Raw genomic sequence first — 22,020 nt, 5'->3', positions numbered from 1 at the left:
TGTTAAAGTTTCAATCCTTTTATTTTAGGTTATGGGATAATATCCAGCAATACCAAGCTGATCCTGCCATGTCTTGCTCATGAATTTAATTTTTTTTATCATGGAGCTGATTCTTAAAAAATAACTACAATCTGAAACCGACATGGCAATGCACAAAAAACCTCAAAATCAGTTTAAAAGTTTCAAATCGATATAGCCACCAACAGTCCTTCACCGCACATTAAAACCAAACTCGGCACTTTACTCAAGATTATTAAACACTGTGGTGGCTATATGGAAGACCATTAGGGTCAAAATTTACCATTGAATATAATAGACAAAACAAATATATATATATATAAGGATTGTACCTTTAAGTGTTTCCATTGATATGACCTATTAGAGGGATATATCCAGGTTCCACACACTGCAGCACCCACATGACACATGGAACAAGAATCCGCAGTGATTAATAACAGCATTATTAGACATGGAAAGGAATACTGTTTGCAATATCATCATATAACAGCAGAACATTTTATAGCAGAAAAATAATTAGTAAAATAATGGAAAGTTTGAAAAATACCATCATTTACAGAATTACCTTCCTATGTATAAAACAATAACGAAGGAGAAGGATTTTAAGTCCTTTTCTTATCAACCTGGTGGTGCTTGTCAATGAAGTAAAGAATCCAATTCTCGCAACATCACATGCACAAGTGGCAAGAGTACATCTAAATAAAGCTACGTAACCTGACTGATCTACGTGTGAAAATATCTTTGCATGTGATTGCCAGAGAAATGGTTACTTTATTCAGAGATTTGCACTGACATTGCCTCATCAGGGCGGGGACATCAAAGCAAGTTAACTAACCATGTGATGTCAGCTTAAATGTTTCCTTTTAAAGAACTGGTCTGAATACAATTTTTTTTTAAAGTAGCTTGACTCTGATGTCATAATTTCCTACCCTATAGCTGTTGCAATCATGTTAAAGGTGGGGCCTAGCAATTCCGGAGAACGCTTGTTGTCAAAATCAGTGAATATCTCCTCATAATTCCCTACCTGTCTGTGATATGGGTAGCCTAGTCTGAAAAAAAAACCCCTGATGTCAATGAACAGCTTATGGGCTCTGTAAGACGGATATGTAAAGGAATGGTGGCCCACAGTGGCTAGCAACATGCCCGTTTACAGAGCCTAGGTTATGTATTAACACTAGAGTCTTCCCCCAGCCCACTCATATTATGGAAACATAGGGGATCTTGAGGAGATATTCATTGAGTTTTGTAATTTTGATAACAATCATTTTCCAGAATTGCCGACTCCATCTTTAATGTAATAGTATCTTCCCATGTAATCCAATGATCTTCCGACACACACACACACACACACACACACACACACACACACACACACACACACACACACACACACACACACACACACACACACACACACACACACACACACACACACACACACACACACACACACACACACTTACTCACCAATAGAGATAGTAGAAGAAGGAGAGGACGAAGAAGGACAGCTTGCACCAGGCCTCCTTCAGGCAGAACTTGAGCGTGTCTCCGTTCATCACAGAGGCCGGGTCGTAGAGCAGCTCCTTGGTGTCCGTTGGGGAATGAAAGTACCTACCACAGGGGGCAAAGACCACACCGCGGGTAGTTGACCCGTTCCAGACCACCAGGGGGGGGGGGGGGGGGGGGAGGGAGCAAGGGGGAGGGGTGGAGGCGGAAGAGATGGAAGAAGGAAATGGAGAAAAAGAAGACAGCAAATGGAAAAAATGGCAGGATGAGTAACAGGGACACAACCATGCAGCGGACGTGGGCGAAATAGTAGTTGAATATGTTTTTTGTCCGTTCGCTAAACCCTTTCCCCTAAACACTGACTTGTCCATAGTTTAGCTAACGTTACTAAACATGGTAGGGGTGTCAAGATTTGGATTTATACGCATTTTAAAGTTGGGTGTAAGGAATATAAGGAATGGATTAAGAAGTGTAATTACAGTAATTGCACTAATGTTAGATGTGAGTGCTAACTGGCTTGAGACCTTCTGAGGTCTTTCGTGGGGCTACAGGCTATGTTAGAAAAAGTACTAACATGTTGTAGTATTCTACCACTGCATGAGACTGGTTGCTAGCATATCAGAGGTGAGGGCAATGTTAGGAGGAACCTCAAATGGCGCTTTTCGACTATATGGTACTGGCCCTACTATTATTAGTAGTGTCGTTTAAGGGGATAAGGGTTTAGCAAAGAGGGTCTCCCAATGAGCGATTGGCTTGACTTATCTTGTGGTGCTTGGGATGAAGTTCCCAACAAGATAAACAAGGTAAGATCAAATATTTGAATGGATATTCAAATATATTTTCACCCAGGTCAATGTATGCAGTTCTAAAGGTATCAGGGCTGGGGTTTATAGTAAGTTCTTAAGTACCGTCAGCTCAGTAAGTGGATTGCAACTCAAACTGCTCTACATAAAAAATGAGACCAATAATGAGATTCAAGAACACATTAGCATTGATTTGTCAATGAAACCTCGGTTTAAAATTACAACCATTTATCATCTGCTGACTTACTTAAAGGTGGAGGAGAAAATCCTCTCCCTATAATAGAATCTGCATGTGTTGTTGCTTAGCTTTTTTAGCATTATCCATATTTGTAAACACAAAGCACTTTCTTTCTTTGAGCTGTTAAGTAAAATGAGGATGTGCAATGTCACCAAAACCCTAAAAACCTGACTTTAATGAATAGCAGAGTGGGTTTGGGGAATTGTCGGATGTGTTTTTTTAGGAGCTTTTTTACATCCCGGTGAGACTTAATTCAGCGGGGGGCTGTTAGAAGTATGAACTAGAAAAACATGTCATACAGAAAATGAGTTCCCAAGGACAACAACATGAAAGGGGAATCCCAACTGCTGCCTGTTGCTTTCAGAGAGCGGCTGTCTATGTACCGATACACAGTTGCCTCATTACTTTAGGGGACAATAATGTACTTTAAAAGGGACCCCAGAGCTGATACAAATGAACACGATTCTTTAACAATGGATAACTGTATATTAATAACAGACCAGTTGCATTATGATGGTAACTTCAATGCTCGTTATTTTTTTTTTAGACTTATAGTCCACAGAGCCCATCACAAATAATGTCAGTAATTTAATTCTAATTGTCTTTTGCAGGGTATTCTGGGTAACGCAGTCCAATACGAAAGCTACCATCCGTATGCATGTGGTCTGCCTCAAGTCATATCCCAGGCTAACAGATGGTTAATGCATATCCATACCGTATGTTCATTGATGTACATTGGTTGTTCACGACTGTGAAATGATCGCACATGAGGTTGTCATCAATTAAATCACAATGTACAACACGTTCACTGATTCACATCTCTGTCGGTCCGTATAGATGACTCATGCATGTATGACATCTCTGACAATGCACTTTGAATATGCATCTTGATGTGTTCTGAGCGTGACAAAAGGGTCTCGTAATGAGTCGTTGAGTATAGTTCTCATGTATTTCTACAATAGATACATGCACATGACTGATGAGGATGTTAACAAGGTTATTTAATTATTGACAAGCTACTTCTTACAATTAGCTTACACTTAACAATTAGCTGATTCATAAAAAATAATTTTAAAATAACTATTGACATAATTTTTTCCACAATTTTCATGAGAGAAGGTAGCAGACAGGGACAAGGAAAAAACAGTAATTTGACAAACACTCCCTGCTTCATGTCATGTTGTTCACACACACACCAACCCTGTCTCATCAAATTACGTTCCCAGAGGACTATTCGGCATTCTCAATTACGTTTGACCATTTACGTATTTTGTCCATGATTACGTTTTTATGAACATATTCGGCATTCTCAATTACGTTTGACTGAAAAACGTATTTTGTCCGAAATTACGTTTTTATGAACATATCGCAAACAAGTTCGTTCTCAGCCTAGAGCTGTTCAGGATGCTCAATTACGTTTGGCTACAAAACGTATTGATTACGTTTTAATAAACATATCGCATACATTCGTTCTCAGCCTATTTTTTGCCATTTATTTACCTCTAGGATTATGTTTGGTTGAAGTGTGCATTGTCTGGGCGGCTGCCTGAACTACAGCGCTGCAGGAAATTAATATGTTCCATAGATATGTTCACATGTTTCTTCATTCATTCATTCAAACAAACTGGTGAAGGCAATTGACGTTCTGACATGGCCACGCCCCCTTTGGGTGGAAAACAAAGCGATTTTGACTATAATGCAAAAAATTGCGGTCCAAAACAGCACAAAAAGAAAACGATCAGAGGTAAATAAGTTACAATTTGACCGACAGACACAATGTTAAGATCCTTTACAACTTCTCTGCCAGCTAGATAACGTTAAACTAGACTACGGAACTACACAGGGCTGCAGGGAAAATAGGGTGACGTCAGACGCACGCCCCTCTACAAACCAATCAGTATCGAGGAATGCTAAACGAGCCTATCGGCAGCCCTGAGCTAAAAAGATTTCTAGCGAGACCTATGTACTTTATTTTCATAATCTTGATATTGCGAATTCATATGATCTGTCTGAAGTCTGATAGGCTAATTCTCAAGAAATGTTCGGTACACAAATAGGCTACGTGCCAAGCTGTTGATCAACTGGACACAATCAAAGATAGCACACACACACACACACAGCTGACAAGAGCGCTCCCTCCCTCCCTCCCTCCACCCTCCGCCCTCCGCCGAGTTTTTTTTCCCAGAGCAAATTTTTGAAGTCAAGGGTTATCATGGTGACACAAATACGTCACACTTCAGCTAGTAAGTGCATAAACATATGTTTTGAAAACATATCTAGCGAGAAATACATCAGAATATCATTATATTCGGTAATTGGGAGTATCTGATCTCTATTTGGTTAGTTTGCTGACGTATTTACCACCGTTGCTATGTAATCCTACATTTCCCATCATCCTTTTTAGGGCTGGGTGGACCCGGTCGACTCCTATCAGAGTGTCTGCCGATTCAGGGCGCATTCCATTTACAATTCAGGGCCTCCGCCGTAAAACCACAAGTCAGACATGTTCACACGGCTGACACTTCCGTTCTGCCCCATCATAATAAAAAAAAACTTAACAGGAAGTAGGTTACATTATTCCCCTCCTCCGAAACGTCCCCGTTTCCACACAGAAACATCATAAGGGCCCTTAGGAATAATGGAACCACTTACAGAAACATGCTGCACTACCAAAAAATTAATAAAATAACTTGAATTGAACACATTCTTTATAGGCCTACCCTAAACCTTAAAGCATGTAGGCTCATTGTAGCCTACCCACTATTCTAGGGAAACTATTTCTGTAAGAAAAATGTGTTTTATAGCCTTTGTGGTTGTATAATTTAAAGTTTCTGATCAAATATGTGGCGGATTATACATGAAATTATAAAACAATTAAATGTACAGTTTAAAATGTCATTGAATAGGCTTCTTGAACTTACTAAAGCAGTACTCTACAATGCGTGTGTGTGTGTGTGCGTGCGTGCGTGCGTGCGTGCGTGTGTCACATCTTGTAGCCTACCCTGACAGGGATTTGGTTGTTTTCTTTTAGTTAATGATATCAAATGTTGCTATAAATTGTGCATAGCCTACACATAATATAAAACTAGGTGCATATTGAATGTGAATCCTGCAACTGAAAGTATTTGGAAGGAGTAGGCCAGTTACTCAAATGGGAGTAGTTTAAAGATTGCTTTATTCATGATTTTGACCTTAAAAAGGTAGAATTTTAGGCAGTCTTATGAACAGTGCTTAATCAGTGTTTGCGGTGTGGTGTGGCAGTGTTTATTATTTTCTGCATATGCAGTTGACTCAGTATATTGTCCCCTGTCTTAATGGTAAGTGGTCTTGACGGTGGTTTGTCCACCACACACTTGGCATGATATACAGGTGAAATTTGAATATCGTGCAAAAGTTCATTTATTTCAGTAATTCAACTTTATAGGTGAAAATAATATCTTATACAGACTCATTACATACAAAGTGAGATATGTGAAGCCTTTATTTTTTATAATTGTGATTATTATGGCTTACAGTTTATAAAAACCCCAAATTCAAAATCTCAGAAAATTAGAATATTACATAAAATCAATAAAAAAAGGATTTTAAATACAGCAATGTCGGCCCTCTAGAAAGTATAATCATGCATATGTACTAAGTACTTGGTTTGGGCCCCTTTTGCATGAATTATTGCCTAAATGCGGCGTGGCATGGATGCTATCAGCCTGTGGCACTGCTGAGGTGTTATGGAAGCCCAGGTTGCTTTGATGTGGCCTTCAGCTCGTCTGTATTGTTGGGTCTGGTGTGTATCATCTTCCTCTTGACAATAGTCCATAGTTTCTGAGTTCAGGTCAGGAGAGTTGTCTGGCCATTCATGCAGAGTAATACCATGGTCAGTCAACCAGTTACCAGTGGTTTATGGTACCATGGGCAGGTGCCAAGTCTAGCTGGAAATGGAAATTGTCATCTCCATAAAGCTTGTCAACAGACAGAAGCATGAAGTGCTCCAAAATCTTCCGGTAGACGGCAGTGGTGACTTTGGACTTGATAACACAGTGGACCAACAGCAGCAGATGACATGATACCTCAAATCATCACTGATCCAAATTAAATGTTGCGTTTCATTTGGAAATCAAGGTTCCACAGTCTAGAGGAAGAGTGGAGGGGCACAAAATCCAAGGGGCTTGAAGACCACTGTCAAGTTTCAACAGTCAGTGATGATTTGAGGCACCATGTCATCTGATGGTGTTGGTCCACTGTGTTATCAAGTCCAAAGTCACCACAGCTGTCTACCAGGAGATTTTAGAGCACTTCATGCTTCTGTCTGTTGACAAGCTTTATGGAGATGCTGAATTACTTTTTCCAGCAAGACTTGACACCTGTCCACAGTGCCAAAACCACACGTAACTGGTTGACTGACCATGGTATTACTGTGTTGATTGGCCAGACAACTCTCCTGACCTGAACCCAATAGAGAAACTATGGACTATTGTCAAGAGGAAGATGATACACACCAGACCCAACAATACAGAGGAGCTGAAGGCCACTATCAAAGCAACCTGGGCTTCCATAACACCTCAGCAGTGCCACAGACAGATAGCATCCTTTGGAAGCGCATTGTGAAGCGCCTTGTGACCCTGGTCTGTGAAGGGCGCTATATAAATAAAAGCTTACTTACTTACTTACTTACATCCATGCCACACCGCATTTAGGCAATAATGTGTGCAAAGGGGGCCCAAACCAAGTACTTAGTACATATGCATGATTATACTTTATAGAGGGCCGACATTTTTGTATTTAAAATCCTTTTTTTATTGATTTTATGTAATATTCATATGTTCTGAGATTTTGAATTTGGGGTTTTCATAAGCTGTAAGCCATAATAATCACAATTATAACAAATAAAGGCTTGAAATATCTCACTTTGGATGTAATGAGTCTATATAATATATTAGTTTCACCATTTAGGTTGAATTACTGAAATAAATGAACTTTTGCACGATATTCTAATTTTTCGAGTTTCACCTGTATTGATAAGAGATTTATTCTTGTTCTTTTCATACGGGCAGCGACATTCCACGTGTGTATCGCGCTGGACCTGTGGTGTAGCATTGGGCGAGGAAGCCTTGACAGCGCCCTGATTTAATCTGCAAGGTTAAGATCTCTCTATAACAGTTTTTCCAATGACTCTAGCCTATTTTGTTCAAACTGCCTTTGTATTTCACATCCCTCAATTAGCACCTGTCACTTTCACATGGGCCTATTTTAATTAAATATTCAGATGATTCAGCAGATGCAAGGTGTGTCAGTTCTGTGTGCAGTTCACAGGACAGTTTACAGGGACAGGGAACAAGTGGACAGTAGTGTTCGGGCATGGTAGGAGCTACACACCTCTTAAATGTAACCAAGGTTGAGAGATTGATATGGATTTTGGGAGGACCAGGAGGATAGGCTAAATCTCCATTCTGGGAGAAGAGGTTGAGTTGATGGAGGGCTACAGAAACCTGGGCATTTAATTAAACAACAAACTGCATGGAGGGACAGAGCAGACTCTACTTCATGAGCAAATCCTTGTTAACCTGTTTAAGCCCAGTTGGTTGTGGAGAGAATGATAATGCACAAGCTGCTGAAGATGATGGACAGCATCACCTTCAGCTATTTGACCACTACAGAAAGTCATTCCTGATACAATCCACAATAACTGCTGCTACAATGCCACACTTTCCCTATGGCAATAAATAAAGTACATTATCCATCTATAAGTCCATCCATCCATGCAGGTATATTTAAACAACGCCTATGCATATGGGTTCTGTATTATAATCTCTGAAGGACACACCTTTTGGTTTACTATTTCCACAAGAAAACAAATGAGCAAACAAAAAGCTTAATTTTCCATATTGGGCCTTCAAATTTATCAGAAAATCAACCTTGCGGTAAAGAACACCAACTGAATACATTGCTGGAAAGGTGCTAATGTTGAGAGTGTGAAGATTGTACAATTTTACCTTTAAACACACCTACAATTCACCACCATGCTTTTGATTAGATTTAATTTATTTGCACAATAAAAACAACAAAGAACATTGGCCACAGAAATATAAAATATAAAACATTTTTTTAAAGGCAACATATTTTGCAGGTGAGATATATATATATATATATATATATATATATATATATATATATATATATATATATATATATATGTATATATATATATATATATATATATATATATGTATATATATACATATATATATATAAAAGTTGTGAATGATATCTTACTTCAAAGATCATTTAATGTAAAATACTGAAGAAAATAGAAGTAATTTAATCCACAAGGTTATGCAGAGGTAAAAAGACAAGCAAAGTGGGTATATGGTTGTAGTTGTCCTGCTTATTTAACTGTAAAGGCCGCCTACAACTCCTTATTCGTGATAACCATCAAACTACATCGTGCACATTTACTGAGTGACGATTGTGTTGCATTTCTCACAAACAACAATGATCATCTCACAACGATTTATGCTCTTCGTAGCTCAGGGCTGCCGCTATAGGCTCGTTTCGCGTCACGTGACATTCCTCGCCATTGATTGGTTTGTAGAGGGGCGTGCGTCTGACGTCACCCTTCCTCAGGTCGGCAATACGTCATCTAGACGGAACTCTCGTGGCAGTAGGCTACTCAAAGACAGCGCGATCATTCTAAATAAGCGTTATAGCTCAAATCTGCAATGTCCTGAGCTGTTTTGTGGTTTACAAAGTAAAAAACAAACATCATGGTTTTATTCCTTTGCCATGCCCCCAAAAATTCCCCTAAAGAAGGGCTGTATGACAGCAGGAAGCTCCCGGCTGCGCTCTGCATTCAGTGGGAGTTTGCTATCGTAACAAACAATTAGTTCACGTGTAATCAGCTTACATAGAGACTCAGTGAGGTGAATATATACATCAGGGCATGATATCTCTGGCCAATGGGTCGGATCATTTCGCCAGCTTGATGCTGAGAGACTACACACATGGTTTTAGATTGATCAAATTAATCATTTATAAGTGTCTTTAACGTTATCTAGCTGGCAGAGTTGTTATAAAGGATCTTAACATTGTGTCTGTCGGTCAAATTGTAACTTATTTATCTCTGATCGTTTTCTTTTTGTGCTGTTTTGGACCGCAATTTTGCATTATAGTCAAAATCGCTTTGTTTTCCACCCAAAGGGGGCGTGGCCATGTCGGAACGTCGATTGCCTTCACCAGTTTGTTTGAATGAATGAATGAATGAATGAATGAAGAAACATGTGAACATATCTATGGAACATATTAATTTCCTGCAGCGCTGTAGTTCAGGCAGCCGCCCAGACAATGCACACTTCAACCAAACATAATCCTAGAGGTAAATAAATGGCAAAAAATAGGCTGAGAACGAATGTATGCGATATGTTTATTAAAACGTAATCAATACGTTTTGCAGCCAAACGTAATTGAGCATCCTGAACAGCTCTAGGCTGAGAACGAACTTGTTTGCGATATGTTCATAAAAACGTAATTTCGGACAAAATACGTTTTTCAGTCAAACGTAATTGAGAATGCAAAATATGTTCATAAAAACGTAATTACGGACAAAATACGTAAATGGTCAAACGTAATTGAGAATGCCGAATAGTCCTCTGGGAACGTAATTTTGATGAGAAAGGGTTGCACACACGCACGCACGCACGCACGCACACACACACACACACACAGATTTTGAAAAGGATTCAGCTGGAAACCCAAGCTGTTATTAAGAAACTGCAGCACTACATGGCCAGCCTCTCTTGAAATGTTCACCTCACACCCACACATTGACATATTGTGAGAGCTTTTAGTTTGGCAAAAACATTTATATTTTTAATAAACAAGAAAACTTCCACCAAAAATGAACTGTTGAAATAGGTCATCCCAGAAATCTGTCTATCTTTTAAGCTTCTCTACTGATGCCAGCCATATACTGTATTCCTGCACATTGCTTTTTAACAGACTGAATAATTTTAGAAAGTGACTATCCTTCAGATTGGATAAATTAAAGTGATAGTTCAGTACATTTAAGTCAGGTTGTATGAGGTACTTATGCGGGTATGTCCAGAGTGAATATCTTGTCGTTGATGCCTTTATAATCACTCATTTCTTGTTTTCTTATGTCTCTTGAATAAGCCTTGGTACTCTGAGTCGGACAGCTGATTGGGTGGAGTGATACACTGCTCTCCACGGATGCAAATCGTCATAGTGACACATGGCCGAACTAGACGCTTGAAAAAATAATTGTTACGCTGTTTGCAACAACTTCAGCCCTGTTATTTTTTATTCATTTTATTTTGCCTTTTGTTTACATCGTGGCAAATTGGCACCTTCAAAAGTTAGCCGAATTAGCTACTAGCAGTTCCTGGTTTCCACGTGCCAAGTGAATGTTCATCACGACTAGAACTGGATTAATTTAATGCTGAAGAAAAACAAATTAAAACAACGTAAAAACACGAAGCTCCTCGGGAAAGTTCTAGAGTAATAAGGATCCTCTTAATAATCCGAGATAATGATATCCTTAGGAACTGTATATTACGTGAATTTAATATGATGTACAGCACAAGTAGTAAGCGGGACGTTGTTTGGCTGTAGAGATATAAGGCACCAGATGCCAGTGAAAATGACCCAACCTTTAGCAATAGGTCCATAAAGAGAAAGTCCCTCTTTTCTTGGCTTTAAAACATCTTTCATTTCAAGTTCATATTGACACACTGCTAAATATGAGCCTAAAGCAACATCTGAGAACTCTAAAGAGCAACACATGGATAAGCCAGAAGCTTTACGAACACACACACACACACACACACACACACACACACACACACACACACACACACACACACACAAACACACACACACACAACACACACACACACACACACACACACACACACACACACACACACACACACACACACACACACACACACACACACACACACACACACACACACACACACACACACACACATATACATTGGTGTGACCACATATTGTCAGTTTCCATGCAGTGCTGTGCTTAAATAGCTTCCCACCAGTGTCTCCCTCTCTCACTCTCCTCTGAATCACCTTGTCAATATTAGATCTCTCTCCTATCAGTCACTCGCCTCCTCTCTCGCCTTCATGTTCCATCCTTTTCTCTCTCTCTCTCTCTCTCTCTCTCTCTCCCTCTCTCTCTTTCCTTCTCCCCCTCTCTCTTCCTTTACTTGTCTTCTCATCTCTCAGCTGTGCAGGAAGCCATATCGGTAGCCGCCGGGCATCTGGCACAGTCTCCAATTAATGAGACAGCAAGAGGGTTTTTCCCTTGCCTACCATCCTCTGCCATCCCATCCCATTCTCTCCTCTCGTCTCCTCTTCATCTCCAACCAGCTGAGCTCATGAGCTTGAACCAATCAGGCAGCGAAAAATGAAATCTGAAGATCGCTGACTGGTGACCCATTTTTCAGACACAGTGCCTTGCGGAGGAGGCGTGAGATGTGTTAGAATCGAACACACAGCTTTTTCTTACGCTAGAAGATAGAATTTCAAAATGCAATGAAACACACAGGGATGGTGGGAGAGCCCTTTACTACACAGCGTATATTGATTAAGGTCCATTTTCTGGTTAAGACAATATTCTGAATACCGGGTTAATAAAGGAATTATGCTGTACATGGTCAGTGTTTGTTTGGCAAATTTTTGTTGCAGCTGTCACTTCTTCTAATGTACTGTTTTCATAAATGATACACCCAACGAACAGACCAAACCAGCTATTGAATGGATTGATCTCAATGATGTATTTTTCCCATTTCCAAAAGCCTGATCTATCTGCTTTCTCTGTGCCAAAGAGTTTCATTGTTGTCCAAAAAATGTAAAACTTCCACAATTGTTGCACTGTATGACATGGCAGCCACAAAACAAGAAGCACATATTTCATAAGCCTTGCTGCCTTCTACAGCTTTCAATACAAGTAACTTCAACCATACCATTTCAATTGTAACCTTTACTGAAAAAATACAAACCTAACCCAACAGAAGACTTGATAAGAAGCAAAGGAGATACATCCATAAGTCAAGGATATACACACACACACGCACACACACACACACACACACACACACACACACACACACACACACACACACACACACACACACACACACACACACACACACACACACACACACACACACACACACACACACACACACACAACGATGAGATAGTATAGTTACCTCCACGTGTTGTAGAAGAGTAGGGGGATGTTGAGGCCCACGGTCAGCCACTCCTGGGCACACAGGAACATGATGCAGAAGAGTCCATGGATGGAGTATTCTGGTAACACCAACTAGACACAGACACAGACACAGACAGTAGGGTGAGTCAGAGGGAAATAGCTTGATTGATTACTCTCTGTCTTAAAGTTGTACTCCATTCGATTTTCATGTATCTAATCTTCTGTTAGGTTACTATCTTAAGAGTGAGTTAAAACCACAGTGATAGAGAATATGTTGTTGTATTTGCAGCTTTGCCCCGAGTAATACAGTCTGTGGTGAGTCTTTCCCATGGTAAAATCAAATGTGTTGCACAGTTAGTCAAGGCCTAGGTACATTTCATTACTTCTGAGTTACAATGGTGGATCCACACTCAGAGAAATAACAAGACAGTTCAGCTACGGGTCCAGAGAAATAGGAACAACACCGTTTGGTTTTGAAAAGAACTGTGGTAGATGAAGTCTAAGGGATGCGCCAACAATAACATCTTACTGCCAAAGTGGCTACTAGAACCAAGGTTACCCGAATATGATGGACTACAACTTTAAATCGCTGAGAAAGCAGAACTTAAATATTAACAGGCAGAGTCAGACACCAAAGCTAAAACTTGCCTCTCTCTCCTTCTACTCCTATACTGCATAGCTGCTGACTAAATGCGACTAAATGCATCTACTGCTTGGAATGGAATGACATTTGCTGCAATATTAGAAGTGCCAGCGCTACATTAAAACTGACCTAAAGGGCAGTTGGTAAGCAGATGTCACATTATCATTTTAAGGCCCTCAGGTTGTGAGAAAACACCTCAAGTAATTATCATTGGCATTCAAATCCTTCGCCTATATTTAGCCACTGCAAATCTGTCTGCATGCAAGAGTTCCAAATGGCTAAATGCCCCCCCCCATCTAGATTATGGAGAGCTTATAGCTTCACAATGGGCAGCGCACAGTGATGGCAGGGCTCCACCATTATCATAATAACCGGAGGGCAAGAGACAGCCTCCTGGCAAAGCCGCAACGGTGAGACCACCCCTGCCCCCTTCAAGCAACAAGGAGTGCTTTTCTTCTCCAAGATACTAAAAAGTTGAGGAAACTTTCTTTTTTTTCTTTTAACCTTTATTTATACAGGTAAAATCTCATTGAGACCCAGGGTCTCATTTACAAGAGAGACCTGTTCAGGTAGGCATCAGCAGCAACACAAAGTTACAGACTAACTAAACATACAGGAGACACAACACAGAACACAAACGGTAAAATAACGCAGTACAAAGGGCAAAGAACAAATTAAGTACAAGTTAAGTTATGTACAAGTGCAGCTTAATAGAAGAGTTGTGAAATCTTACATTCTGACAGTTTTACAGTGAGCCATAACAAAACGTCTAAATGTCATACACTTAGAGTCAATAAAGATGCTACAGGCTGCACTACATGTTGTTAAAGTAGGCTCAGATTTATAGCCAACTCAAACTTTCGAAGGGAACTAAAACATGGCCTTCTTACTTAGAACTTCTAGTGTTTACGTCCTTCATTTATAACTATGACTTAAACTTTTTTATGCGGTAATATCCAAAGTGATAACATGAATAATGGCTGCATAGCTTTTTCCCTTGCCCATAGGCCTTCCATAATTTGAATGGCCTTATTACAACAACTCAAATTACTCTATTCTATACACTTGTGGGTATCTATCTATATTTAAACAAAAAAAGATTTATGTACGGGTCTTAAAAATGCATTTCCGGCATGTTCTTACGAATAAACTGAATCATAAATCAGACAACTAACCACGTATGAACAAATCCTTCTGGAATAGCGTTCAGAATAGTGCTAAGAGTTTAGTTGATGTAAGTGCTTCAGAAGTTAAGACTCTTGTTTCAGAGAATTGTCCAAAAGGTATCTTAGGACAAGCAGCAATTTTTCCAACTCTTATCGGGTTTACCTCTATATGTATACTTTTTCAGCTTAGCTTAGTCCACTGTGTCACATTCATAATGCTTAAAATTAATGCATGAAACTATTACTCAGCCCAACACCAAATATCTGGCTTCATATGTTACCCAGAAGCATACATTGTCACTTAAAAGCAATGGAATGAGTGAGTAAAACATTGTTAACAAGCTCTAACTGCAACTATTATATTCATCTCCAAAAGAACATGCAACTCTGTCATCTGCTTCCGATTGAAATGTCTTCTTAATTAAATCAGACAGTATTGGCAGTGTGTCTGGAACACTGCATCACCCAAATCTGAACAGAAGAAACTCAGCTGAAAAAAAAGCGCAGTTGACAAGAAACATAAATTTAGTTAGAGAAAAGCCAGAGGCAGAGAGAGTGCAGTTATTTCTCAAGTTATGCTTTCGGATTAGAATTTTCACTGCCCAAAAATAAGCCAAAAAAGCTGTTAGTGCAGGTTTAAAAGTCCCTCATTATGCCAACTGCACTTTATCATGATTTTCCAACATTACTTTGTGTCCCTGGTGTGATTAGAGATTCTCAAAGTATGAGAAACTACAACCCTATCTTTTTATCTACAGCTCCACCTTTCTGAAAACCTGAGTTCAGAAACTCCTGTCAGATGTCTCCCTCCTTATTATGTCATGAGGGGTAAGTTGTTTTTGGACACTACACAATGAATTGAGTTTCTAGTAAAATTAAAATTTTGCACCTGAAAATTTGCACAATATGTGATGTTTAAGTAATTATTTGTATACACGTTTTGAAGAGGTAAAACATATTATTATTCAAGATGATAACGTTTTGTGTTGCTTTCCATTCCTCAGCATGAGATGTTCCAGATTATCATTTTGGATTAGACCGCACACACATGTTTAAATAAGAGTTGGCACGCGACCAATAAAAATGTCTCATAACCACTGAAATCTACAGCAGCAATTTTCACCGCTGTGGTTAACGCAATTCACAAAGGAAGCCACTTCACCGGGCCCCCATGCATATTTAACTGCGAAACATGCGGGGCGACGCATTACGCTGACATTCCGGACCGCCTGGCCCTGAACATTACAGAGTATACGCTGGCATAACAAGGCAGTGTTCGGGATGCATTATTCAGATGGCCACATGCCTCCTTACTAATAACAGAAAAACACATTTTCACTGAATGGCTCTTCAACAATGGGAGACGAGAGAAAAAAACTGCTGCTAAGACAAAACCTAAATATATCCATGTTTTGCTTTCACACATACAGCGGGGAAGCCACACACACACACACACACACACACACACACACACACACACACACACACACACACACACACACACACACACACACACACACACACACACACACACACACACACACACACACACACACACACACACAAAGCTCATTAAAAAACAAATAGTCAAATTGGTCTTAACGTTTGGCCTTCTTCCCTCACCATTGTTCAAATCCCTAATGCATGTTGCCTGTCGACATCCACATAAATGTACATGCATAATGCGTAACTCCAGCGGCCGCGCAACACTAAGAGGTACATTAAAACTTAACTGACAACAACATAAGAATCTGATGTTAACAAGAACACATGACGAAAACAAGAGGCCTTAAAGAATGTTAAATAACTGAAACAGCTTTGTTGTTTAGTGCGTTTGAACCAAACCCCTAAACAAACCCCTTGCCCATCTGCGACAAATAAAGTGATTTGAATGTCAATTCATTGAACTGAACTTTCCCAGTGGACACAAACACACCGTCTACAACAGCAGTGGATTGTCACTGAAACACAATGGCGGCCAGGTCCAGTAAACATTGGCTGAAGCGATACATTGCAAGCCCCAAACTCAATTTACATTAGCAATGGCAAACCACAAAGTGTTATTTGCTGTCCAGCTCCGGTGCGCAGTTCGGCCAATTTGTATGAACAGCTGTGTTTTTTATTTCATAACTGTCTAATTAGATACATAGAAAAAAAACATTGGCAATGTTTACTGTCACAAACAAACAGGATGTATATTTTATTTCCAACCACCACAGAAACACTGCCAGGTCCATGGCTGACCCGTCAATCCTCCTGAGCATTCACTGTTTGATTTCATGGCTCAGTAAGTGTGTTGTGTTTGTTACCCCGACCGAATGCAAACACACACAGATGCAAAATGCAAATTACATACACCCTGACCCTCCCGCATCGGAGTCCTTTGCAGTCAGTGAGCGATTCAGTTTATAGCAGATATATGTTTGTGTGTGTGTGTGTGTGTGTGTGTGTGTGTGTGTGTGTGTGTGTGTGTGTGTGTGTGTGTGTGTGTGTGTGTGTGTGTGTGTGTGTGTGTGAAAGTATTGGTGCATATGCATCCAATTTCCATGCTAATGGGTAACAAACTATTTTTCTTCCTTCAATTGCAGACTGTATAACCTCTGAAGCTCGGTGTGTGTGTGAGTGTGTGTGTGTGTGTTACCAGAGGGATCCATCTGGGACTGTGCCTGGCTGGGACTGGAGATGTGTTTCCCTGGCTGTGTTGCCCCCAGCCGCCCCTTACACCCATCTGATCCACCCAGGAGCAACACACTGGCGCCGCTTCATTCATGTGGGAATGCTCTATACATGACCCCAATCGCTACAAGTTTCCCATGATACACACATCAAAGTGCATGAAAACTTTACAGCTGCATCCCTGCCAAAGGAAAAAAATGGGCTCCTTATAACTTCTGAAATTGACTGAGAAAAATCTGGGTTTTCTTCAGTTTTAAAGATGAAACTAAACTTTTCGTTTTTTTTCTGAATCTCAAACTTTTTCTTGACAGATAGTATGCAGAACTGAGTGACAGTAACCTTTACTCCTCACCATAATAGTTCCTAAGACCTTAGCACTACATTCAAATCCACCAAAATGAGAATTTAAATTTGCTAACTTACTCTGCTAAGCCACCAACGAACCATGCAATTTTTTTTTTGCAGCAAGAATGATGTATGAATTATATATCAGGTACAATGTGAGAAAGGAGTAGGGAAGGAAGAGCGGAAATGAGGTATATGGGAAAGAGAGATTGGCAAGGCGATAATAGGACAGTGAAGAATGAGCAATTAGAGCATTTATAGTACAGTACATCCTGTAAGCTTTGGGACAGGGCGTTGATTCATATAGAGAGAACTATGGATTTTACATCAGAAAATGAATGTGACGCCTAACTGCAGTTATCTCTGACTGTCTACACATAATGACTGTGCAAGAAGAAATGGCCTCTAACATAATTTTTGTTGAGCTCATATTTAATATGTGCTGCAATATAAATGGATTATTATTTCCCCCTGAAACATATACCTGTCATATCCAAGACACAACACCGAAAATCTCAGTTGCAGCAGTGAATTAAACGTTAATATTTTTGTATGTCTTGGAGATTATTATTATTTTAAGAAGTGAAGAGTCCACTCCGGCCACATAGAAACAGCTACACATGCACAGAGGCAGCTCAATGATTCCTTTGTATAGTTCAGAGTATGCCAGTATATGAGAATGGATGAGAATAAATGAATAAAATAATAAATACATTATGCGACAATAAACACATGAACAAATGGAAAAAAGAAAATCTCACTTTCTCAAAATAAATGGATTTGTCTTCCTTCTTTTAAGAAGAGTTTAAAATTTCAGGAACTACACTTATTCGCTTTCTCATGGAGAGTGGAATGAGACGGTTTATTTATTTAAAACGACTTCGGCCTCCAGGTAATGGCAGTTGAGACAAGGCACTGCACTGGACAGAAATAGTTACTCTCCTTTAAAGGTCTCCTATTGTGCAAACTTTTTCAACATAAATATAGATCCCAAGTGTGACAACAGACTCCCAAAGTATGAGAATAAACAAGTGTCTCTCTTTTTCTCCACCTCCACCTTTCTGAAAAATTGTGTTCAAAAACCAAGTCAGATTTCTCTACCCTTAAGACATAATAAATAATATAAGTGAATTAATTAATTTACCATAGCTTGACCAATCAACCAATCAATCAATCAATCAATCAACAAATAGTTTCAGCACTAAAAATGGAGATCTAGCCACACAAAAATCCCAGGCATGAATCTGTTCTGCCGAGAAGGTTTTAAAATAATTCATCACTACACACACCAATCCATTGATAACACACTGCGGCTTAGTTTACTGCAGAACCACAGCTTCAGATGTAAAGCACGTTCACAGACGCAGTTCAAACCATCTCCCTCCTTCTCCTTTGACTTCATGGGCTGACCGCGAGCTCTGCATATGGATGACTTTTCATCATTTCCATCTAAATGAGAAAAATGATAAAAATCTTGCCTATAGCACCAAGGATATATAATCATACAAATCGAAATTGAAAAAGAAAAAATAATTATAGAGCCATAACAAACTGGATTGGGTTTGTACTATGTAATATCCGGTTAATTGAAGGTAAATCCTCCTTCAAAAGGTATATGCAGAGGGACGAGGCATCTATTTGGCATGCAGAGTGTCTCTGGCGATCCCCTATCGCACTGACACAAACAGCTCCAAGAACTGTTACTGCAAATCACCATACAACGTGAGAGGTCCTTACAAAACACAAATGGAACCTGACAGGGCAGTTTCGGCTAGGCTTCAACTTCTTCAGTTCCAATTAGTTAGGCCACCCACCACACTGTGCGCTCTCTCACAGATAAAAAGTTAAAAGTTACTTCTTTTCAGACAGGCCCCACGGTGAGGGGCGCAGGGTCACAGAGCCAAACCAAGCAGCTAATGAGGGAAATGCATGGATAGAGAGAACAAAAGAGATGAGATTGAGATGGATAAATGATGGTTTGAAAGCACACGTCCCACCAGGGCACTAGAGGCTGTGAAACCATGATACAGAGGTTCACTCACTGAACTCTCCAGACTCTGATATGGTTGACTGGCACTTCAGAAAGCAGAGTTCAAATCACTTTCATAGGTAAGTGCAGTCTCTTGATATTTATGCCGGGAGCTAACTTTATGTTATCACATTCCTATGCTTATAGTCAATAGTTTATGTGTAATATGGTCCTCTCCTTCTCCGATCTCCCACAATCACCCCTCATCAAGTACACCACACTGTTCTCCACCGAACTCATTTGGGTCGACTCCTTCACTGCCTAGCTTGGTTATCGTTTTAGCTGCAGCCGCTTAAAGATCAAAAAAGACCCATTCACCAATTACCGTCTCAAACCCCTTCAGAAAAGGCAACTGTAATTAAGCTCGGCAAAAAAATAATTGAACATATTTAACCACCTTTAGATGATTCATATTCCTCTGAGATGCCATGGAGCAGGGATCCACATGGTTCATTTAGTGGTTCAAACAGAATTCAGATGAAACAAAGGAATTATAGGAAGGCTTCTGATAGGTGTGAAACATATGCATTCCCTGGATGTACTTCAGTTTGAAGTGGAATTGAATAAGCTTAAATGAATTAAACTCAAGTTAAAACTGACACAATACTAGACTGAGGTTGCCCACAAACATCCGCTTCTCTTATTTAAAGCACCAATGTGTAGGTTTAATAATACCTTACGTTAGTGACCCCCTAGTGGCAGTATAGTATATGTGCGCTGATCTGACCAGGGGACACTGGAACTGATGACATGCTGGCAACATACATACTGTAGGCTATATGCACACATTTTAATATAAGTGTAAGTGTATTCTATAAAACAACGTAGCGTATGAGAAGTGTCCGCAGTTATTTCGTTGAGTACCGAAAAACCGATTGCGTAAAGTTGAACTAAACCATCATTTTCCTTTAATGTAAAATCAAAAAAAGTTCTTCATTTATGCCAGCTGCTGGATAACTTAAATATTTGATATTGTTGAGATATGAGAGAATCTATCAGGCGGTAGCAGTGATATATATTACATACTGATAAGGATTTTCTTTCATTGATTGCCGAGCTGCTGAAAAGGCCTGTTTCCCCTCGAGCTCAAACATCAAAGGGCTTCTGCTCTTATTCAGCTTAAACAAACTGAGCCTCAGTACAGTATTCCACAGCCCTCTGTCGATGCCCGCCAATGATAGGCATGAAATTGGAAGTGTTTATTTATTTTTTTTGCAATTGAGTTGATGAATTTCTTTTTTCCACAGTTGATGAGGACAGCTACCCCACGCCATTTTCTAAACACATTCATACATTGGGGTGGAGTTTTGTGTGTGTATTGCCTCGGTCTGTGGGACACCCAGTATATAGAATACATTTGTTTTAAATATTTATTCAAATCAGTTTATATCATTAAGCACATTACAAAATAATAATAAGCTACAAAAATGTCATCAAACTAAAATACTCTACAGTTACAGATTCACTTTTTAAATGTCTTTTAGAGGTGTCACTTCAAATCCAATGCCGGATGTCCCATTTTGTAATGGAGTGTCAAAGTGAGGACTGCCAACTGCATTATCCTTCTGACTTTGACAAACAGACACATACAGGCACACAGTATCATGTCTTCTTAAAGGCACGGGACAGAGCTGTAATCTCTCTGATAGAGATCAATTGTAGAAGGAGAAGGTCTTGATTTAAGTGTTATTTTTTTATAACACAAAAGGATAAAAACTGGAGCACCAGTCACAGCAGGATAGATCCTCCAGTCTTCTTCTCAGTGTGTCAATTACATCACTGACATCTCTTGAAAAAATTGTTCAAGGGGTTGTCTTGTTTAGTTATCAAAGTCGTGATGGTGCTTGATGTTCTCTATTACCTCTTGGCCTTCAAATCCCAACATCAGGTTCTTATGGCAATGTTAGAAGCCTCACAGTTGCCTAAAAACACCTGAGTGGGCACTATGCAATGGAATTACTATATGTGATAAATGTAAGCACTTATCTCCAGGCTATAGGACTCTGACAAAATGATGAAGAAGAAAAATCAACAAAATAAATGTAATGAATAGGAAAAACGGACACAGTAAAGTAACACCTGTGCACGGTTTATCTCTTGCATGGAAATGACAATTCTGTCGACCAATCAATGGATTGCAGCGTGTAGTATGCTCCACCCTCTTTGGGCCTTTGGGGAAAGCTTGGTACCACAACAAAAGGTCACACAAATAGGTAAGGCGCAGCTCGTTTATTTTGGTACCCTTTAACTTTTGACAGTGGCAACGCAAATAAAAGCATTCCATACTATACCGTACCAAACCAAACTGTACCGCTCTGTGGAAACAGGGCTTATATCCTCCACTATTACG

General features: G+C 39.7%; 1 protein-coding gene across 1 annotated transcript in view; it reads right to left on the bottom strand.

The window, feature by feature from the left end:
• Positions 1-378: 378 nt before the first annotated feature.
• The window catches only part of cnih3 (cornichon family AMPA receptor auxiliary protein 3), a gene marked incomplete at both ends in the record, with an annotated part of 53,346 nt that continues 31,704 nt past the window's right edge, over positions 379-22,020 (bottom strand). Inside the window, 3 exons of the mRNA XM_080048418.1 lie at positions 379-406; positions 1,486-1,629; positions 12,810-12,922. Of these exons, the coding sequence (XP_079904544.1) occupies positions 379-406; positions 1,486-1,629; positions 12,810-12,922 (285 nt within the window). The remainder of the gene's footprint in view (positions 407-1,485; positions 1,630-12,809; positions 12,923-22,020) is intronic.

This window comes from Ammodytes marinus (genome assembly GCF_949987685.1).
Source record: "Ammodytes marinus genome assembly, chromosome: 19".
Classification (NCBI taxonomy): Eukaryota; Metazoa; Chordata; class Actinopteri; order Uranoscopiformes; family Ammodytidae; genus Ammodytes; species Ammodytes marinus.
This window is presented reverse-complemented; position numbering and strand designations above follow the sequence as displayed.